Source organism: Montipora capricornis, chromosome 11, assembly GCF_036669925.1.
Source record: "Montipora capricornis isolate CH-2021 chromosome 11, ASM3666992v2, whole genome shotgun sequence".
Classification (NCBI taxonomy): domain Eukaryota; kingdom Metazoa; phylum Cnidaria; class Anthozoa; order Scleractinia; family Acroporidae; genus Montipora; species Montipora capricornis.
This window is the reverse complement of record NC_090893.1, coordinates 32,078,714-32,086,213: the sequence shown is the minus strand read 5'-3', so window position 1 is coordinate 32,086,213 and position 7,500 is coordinate 32,078,714. Positions and strand designations below refer to the sequence as shown.

At 41.5% G+C, this 7,500-nt stretch overlaps 1 protein-coding gene across 3 annotated transcripts in view; it reads left to right on the top strand.

The window, feature by feature from the left end:
• Positions 1–7,500, top strand: part of LOC138023558 (N-acetyllactosaminide beta-1,6-N-acetylglucosaminyl-transferase-like) — a 17,611-nt gene that overhangs the window by 9,268 nt on the left and 843 nt on the right. For all 3 annotated transcript variants that reach the window (XM_068870559.1, XM_068870561.1, XM_068870560.1), the window contains 2 exons: positions 549–818; positions 5,796–7,500. The exon at positions 5,796–7,500 is cut by the window's right edge and continues 843 nt beyond it. In XM_068870559.1, the coding sequence (XP_068726660.1) occupies positions 561–818; positions 5,796–6,872 (1,335 nt within the window). In that variant the 5' untranslated portion in view covers positions 549–560 and the 3' untranslated portion in view covers positions 6,873–7,500. The remainder of the gene's footprint in view (positions 1–548; positions 819–5,795) is intronic.

The window sequence follows — 7,500 nt, the reverse complement described above, 5'->3', positions numbered from 1 at the left end:
CTGGGTTCTTCCATTTACTTAATTCATTTACTGTCCGATGGGAACTCGCAAATCTCAACGAAAACTTGGATGCAAAATGAAACTGCACACGTCATGTTATATATTATCGTCATTATCATTATCATCATCATTATCATTATTATTATTATTATTATTATTATTATTATTGTTATTTATTATGAATGTTGTTAATATGGTAAATTGTTATTACTGTTATTGAAGGAGATATATTTAGCACCTTATCAATGATCTTCAACTTGTTTTAATAATACAGCTCAGCGCCATGAAACTTTCCTAAACAGACTGTGACTCCCTAAGCTTGGTTGATTTGAGCCGCTTTTCGTAAGCTTGTGGGGCCACCTTGCATCAAAAGCAAGAATTCTGAAAAGGAGGCAAGCCCAATGCTAATTGAAACATCTAATGCGAAGTCTAATTTAGAATTACGGCCTAAACTTGCGACCTAAATTTGTCCCCATCTCCTGTTTTTGAGGAAAAACAAAATAATGTCTCGGATATATTTTGCTAGATGCACAGTTTGTTTTTTGAAGGAATGAACTTTTATGGCTTTGTCAGCTGCAAAAACTGTTCTGGTTGCGTGTTTGGCCTTGGTTGTCACGCAATCAATCATCGTTTACCAAACGAGATCACACAATAAAATCCTACGCCAACCAATAATACGAAGTGGATTGAAGTCAACGACTGCACCATTGAATGGCCTTGAAAAGAGGATGCCGACAGAGTTGAAATATCCATCACATGCAACAGAGCTGATGACGAAACAGATGACAAACAATGCTTCGCCAACAAGCACACTAAAGGTAATTCATGAAAGGAAAATTCACCAGTTGAATCCTCAGTCTTTTGCATGAGAGTATTCAGCCAAAATATAACCAAATGGTTATGTTACATGACTACTTGTGCTAATCCAGATACAGTTCAATAGTTTCTCAATCTGTTTAGCATTTTAAAATGCTAGATATAAATATATCTACATTACAAAATGACCATGGTGTACTTGGAGACAGGGTACAAATATATCACTTCCTTCTCTTAAGAGAAGCCATTTTAGTATGGTCTTTTATGTGGTCAACCTGACAAAAAAAAGCCATTGTTTGAACGTGAGAACTCTTGATTACTGGAGAACGATTGGCTGAAAAGTTGGGAAGCGAAGTCTTATTGCTCAGCTAAGCCCTTGATGATGTGGGCTAAAACCTCATTTGGCGGGATTAGCCTCGCTCCTAGCCCACGAGATCAATTGCATAGTTACTATAATCGACAGGAAGATCAAGTCTGAAGTAAAGTCGTTAGTAAAATCGATCTGGGGTAACCTGAGCAACCCAAGGAATCAAAGAGGCCGAAAAGACGTAAAAAGAAAGACTAGAGAACTGAGAATATTGCACAAAGTAAATTTAAGTTGTTTACAAGTAAAACTTGGAGTAGAGACCTTTTGAGTTTTCCTCTTAAACTGTGTAAGCAAGGACGTGTGTAAAAAATTGGGTGAAGGATGGAAATTATGGGAAGTGAAACAGAGCAAGGCTGGTTGAACGGTGAAGGAATGTAATGCTCTTTTTCCGTTCCGAGTTTCCTCTGCATTCCGACTCGGTCAGGAGCCCATGGCTAGCGAGGAGCGTACAACTTCATTGTATTTGTGGAGCGGCGTTTTTACACGCCGAGTTATTTTTGGATTGAGTTTCCCGCGAAACCACAGGCGGTTATTTGTTATCGAGATTCCCTTAAAATTCCTTATGATCAATTTTTTTACCCTCCGAGTCTGGGTTGCCTGTGGCGGAACCAAACTTCTCCATCTAGTTGCAAGTCTTGCTCAAGAAATTAAAGTATTACCTACGCAATTAAGAATGGTCACTCCTGCAAGAACTCGTCTAAAAATAGCTTGATCTGTGAAAATGCCGAGCGCGTTACATAGACCAAGGCTAGCGATGGAGTTGTAGTGCTCCTGACTAGGTCTGCATGGCTTAAGGCGAATGTAAGCCAAAAGGCGTCCATAACAGTATTTTCTACTTTGATTGGTTTCAAAGATGCCCAGTCGCCAGCCTTACACCAGTATGATATGGTTTTGAACTCGCCGAGAAATTAGCCTTTTAATTGGAAAACTAACCGGAACGCATTCCTTTTGTCACAACTGGCCGGCCAGACCTGTCACTTTGCAAAGAAAATGTAAAAATTTGAAGGAACTTTGGCATGATAATCCCTCGCATTAATCTGGGGGAGTATATATATCGTCTTGGAAGATTGTTAACTTGAAGGCGTTGTAGAGTTAGTCCTTCCAAATGCTCGGTCTGGCTGGTCAGTTCTGTCAAATGGAAAGCTCCCTTATTTGTCACTTGGCTCGGTTTCCTTTGTTCAATTACTAACTGTCTGAACTGAACTGTCTTGAAACCTGGGTAAGGCTTTGATTGTAAAAAACCCTAAAAGCTGTTTTGGGATAAGAAAACTTCACCTTCACTATCGCTCATCGTTCCTTCAGTTCAAACAATGCAAGCCGAGTGCTCACTTTTCCCAAAATTTAACAGCAGCCGTTGAACCACGTGTAGTGTGCTGAATGCAGTGATATGCAAAAGTAACAAACCTGTTTACCACGCATACCAGCAGACTAAAGAAAATGTCTGCACATATTGTTGTGTTAATAATGCAAAGTTAAATGCTATCACACTGTTTAACAGTAAACAAAACACGTTTTCTACGCATTGTTGTAAAAAAAAAAAAATTCAGAAAACCGCAAATCAGAAAAACATGTTTACACTCGAGATCTCACCTCCTACAAACTGCCATTAAAAATAGCTTTAAAATACAACTCCACCAAGTAGAAAATAGGTTTTTCGTTATTTAATGGCCTTTTGTTTCTTGTGGAAAGGCTCAACAACTGACAAATAAAGTAATATGATTGTTTGTGGGGATGGTGAGTGGTGATTGGTGCGTTATGATCCGGTTTGTAAGTGAAGGTCGCTGTAGGTTTATAAGTTGTTACAGTATAACTGTTGCGTATAGCAAAAGGGGCAGTGTCACGCTATTTTAGTCAAATTGCAAAACACTAAGAGACGTCTTTGCATCAATGAAGACCCAATAATGATGTAGTTTTGTTGTCAAGGACCATTAAAGTGCACTGAAGCTATACTTTCTCGCTAGCAGCCAAGGATGGAGAGGATGGAAATGGATTGAAACTTGAAAAAACTGGCCAGTTTGGAGACGTTGTCCCCTGAAAGACGCCAAAAGTTACATACGAATACCTCTTTGTGCCACATTATTATATTTCGTATCATCTCAGGGAGTTGTCAGGAATGTTAAATGTGTGAGCTAGAGTACTAATTTAGATTCTCACCCAGTTTTGACCTAAAAACAGGATACTTAGCATGACAGTGCTCCTTTAAGGTTTTCTGTTAAGTAATCGTTTGTAAGGCGCTGGTAGAGGTTGGCAACGTCGGTTTTAGTTTGTTCTAAAATTGTATATCAGCTTTCAAGTGTAAGGCGCTGTTACTATCTCTTGACGTTACGTCACTTTTCACTAGCATACTACTCCAATTAGCCCTAGATTGCAACAAGACTAGCATCAACAAATCTTCTCTGACGACTTATTACTCCTGTGGCTAACTTCAACGTACTTTCAATGCAACGGAAAACACTCCGAGTGTTGTGGATGAAATCGTCATGCAAAACATCGTGTAACAGGCCCTAACGACATACAAGCACATACTCCCCTTGTGGTTACTTTTACGATACTATCACGGAAGTACATGCACAAAGAACGAAATGAAGAATTCTGCAAGAACCTTAATAAACAAAATGCTGACACCCACTCCACCAATTAGATCGAAGAAAACGGAAATACATTTTCTTGACTGGTTGGTTAAGTGTAACAAAAGTTTATCTGCTTTCGTACCACTGTTTACAGAAAACCAACACACACATGCAGAAACAACAATTGAACCAAACGTCTTACAATTCCACGACACACAAAGCGACCACTGTACGAACCTTGACGAGGCGAGCACATATTATAGTTTGGGACTCAACTGATAGTTTAGCAAAGTACTTTGAAAAACAGCGTTTTTAGGAAGAACAATTATGGCACAGATTTCTTCAAACGCAACACAAACATCAGACTAAACGACAGCTGTCCTACCACATCAACGTACCGTTACTACAGCGACAATACCGTACATAAGAGGGACTGAAACTATCGCACGCATACTACAACCTTACAACACATGCGTTGCCCACAGACCTATAACGACTTTACCACGCTCACTAACTAATGTCAAAGACAAAGGAGACCCCAAGGACCGACAGAGAGCAGTATACAAGATCACATGCTGCGATTGCCAGGAACCTAAACACGCGACTTACAAAACACAAACGAGCGACTAAGAATGGTGATCTCAATAGCAATATTGCTGAACACCATTCAAGAACAAAACACAATATCGACTGGGACTCTGTTACATGCTTAACCTGCGATCAGGCCAAATTGAGCATCCCTCATGTCCTCTTACATCGGCGCTCATGTTTTTTCGTTTCTTCGTCCCCTCGCGTCACGAAAATGGAGCCTGATCACAGGTTAATACATGCTTAACCTACTGTAGGAACCATTACCACCGCCTTACACTTGAAACCTGGCATACAAACTACATTAAACCGTTGCTTACTTCTACCTGCGCCTTCACACAACTTTTTCCTCTCAGCTTACAAACCTACTCCGACCGGATCACCACTCACCATCGTCACAACCAATCACATCACTTTTCCCACTACCCATCACAACACAGACCAGCGCATCACTACATTCGTTTGAGTTTCCAACTGTTACTTGACTCTGAAGGTGACTTACGCTCAGGTTGTCAAATCGTCAGTTACTGCATGCAACAGTTCTTCTCAGTACTAGTTTCACCCAGACGATCAAATTCCATCAATGCATGTCATTTTTATTTATTTTATTTTTATTTTATTTTAATCACTTTCACCACAACAGAGAAACAGGCTGTGGTGGGGGTCGCACAACAGAGCGAGGCTCTAAATTAATTGTGCCCCTTTACCCTCCCAACCATGATATAACACAGAAGACAGACCACAACACCGGGAACCACATGCCCTACTCTTTGCGACAAGTGCGTGGGTTCTTTTACATCCCACAGGGTTATGAACCGTTGAAGGGTTGTGAGACGGGGCCTACAGTTTATCGTCCTTATCCGAGAAGACTAGAGAGTCTAACCATTTGCATATGTAATTACAAAGGCAGCACTTTCTCCTTAGTTATTTAGAGACCCTGAGTAAATGTAAATGTGCGCTTAGTTGAACGCTCCCTACAAGGGCTTTTCAGGATCAACCGGCTCGACGGGATCGGACCGAATGCATGAGAAGGCACCCACGGCTGCCGCCATACGATCCATGTGTGATCTCGGAGCACCGCAAACCCAGCCAGATGTAAATGACTGGGAGTCGATTTTGAGGAGGGAGGAAAACCGGAGTACCCGGAGAAAAATCCCCAGAGTCAGGTTGAGATCGACTGAAACTCAGCCCACATACGACCCGAGGCCAGAGTTGAACCTGGGTCACAGAGGTGGGAGACACGATTGATGACCACTAAACCACCCTGACTCCCAAAGTGTTGGTCCGGCCGGAGTTGAACTCACGACCTCCCGCGTGACAGCCCGGTGCTCAACCGGGCCACCTGAGCCACCGGTGCGCGGTTGACGGTAACTCCTAGGTTCAAACCATTTTCTATTTTAGGAAATACGTAAGTAATAAAAAACTTATGTAAGTTAGCATTTTATCATTTGCAGACCACGACATGGGAAAGGTGCCAGAAGCTTATATCCGGCGAGGAAAAGCTAAAGGGAACTGTTACTAGAACACCACCTGATTCAGAAATTAACGCCAAGTACACTCCCAATCAGGACTGTGCTGAAGTCTTAAGACATCATTTCCGCCATCCTCCTGTTTCAGAAGAAGAAAAGCAGCTACCCATCGCTTATTCCATAACATTATACAAAAGTGCACGTTCAGTTGAGACAGTTCTTCAAGCAATCTATATGCCCAACAATGTGTACTGCTTTCATATCGACACTAAATCCCCAGAAAGCTTCCTTACAGCCATAAAGGCTATGATACGCTGTCTTCCAAATGTCTTTGTCACCACTAATAGGACAAGCGTTTTCTGGGGACATTTTAGTTTGGTTCAAGCTCAGCTCAATTGTATGGACGAGCTTTTGCAGTCTTCTGTGAAATGGAAATATTATATTAGCTTAGTTGGACAAGATTTTCCACTTTATGATAACAAGGAAATTGTGAGAGCATTGCAAACTCTTAAAAACCACAACAATATTGAAAGTTTTCCGGTACCTGAAATTTTCAAGTTTCGCACAGATTTCGTTCACCGTTTTATCAACAATGAGTTCGTCAGAGGTGAGAAGAAACCCCCTCCGCCTCACAACATTGCAATTCATATGGGATCAACACACATTATTGCGATACGAGAATTTGTTAATTTCGTAATGCACAGCCAGATCGGAAAAGACTATCTTGAATATTTGAAGGATACTTACATCCCAGATGAAATGTTGTATGGAACCTTACATCAGTATCCGCATGCCCCAGGTGGAATCCAGGGAAAACAGCCAGAGTGGTTACCCCGTGCTTTGGCGTGGCGTTTTGAGAAGAACGAGGATTTTTGTAAAGGATTATGGATGCGATATCTGTGTTGGATCTCTTTTCAAGACCTGCAGTGGGTCCTCGGAGAAGATATGAAAATGAAACTGTTTGTTCACAAAATCCCCTTTAACGTCAGAGACGAGCTGGTAGATTGTATTCTTCTTGCAAGACAAGGAAGAAAATACGGCACGGCTGTCTGGAAAAAATAAAATAAAAACCGCGCGAAGCATTGCGGAAGGCTTACTTGGTTGCTCATGACATTATATTCATCCAAAGATGATGCCAAAATCACCTCAAGAACGGATTTCTTTCTAGTGTAGCGGTAATAAGTCACTCCATTCAACTGAGACCTTGAACATTTACACCACCGATCTCATCTTAGAGGCAATGGATAAGAAGAAACTTAGCGCGTTAATTCTACTCGATCTGTCAAAGGCTTTTGATAGCATAAGTCATCAACGTTTACTTCAGAAACTCTCTGTCGACGGTGCTTCATCTGCTACGGTCAGTTGGTTTCAGAGCTACCTGACGGGTCGAACGCAGTCAGTGCGCATTAACTCCGTTTTGTCAGATCCACTATTAATTACAGACGGAGTTGCTCAGGGTGCAATACTTTCACCACTTCTCTTCTGCATTTACTTGAATGATCTGCCGGGGGCACCTCAGTGTCACCTTGAGTCATACGTCGATGATTCCAAAATCTTGTTATCCTTCCCTGTAACTGATTTTAATGATGCCAAGATCAAGCTTGAGGAGGATTTACACAAAGTTGCCACCCGGTGCTTCGAAAGCCAATTGCTCATCAACCCGGATAAAACGAAGTTTATGTTGATTGGC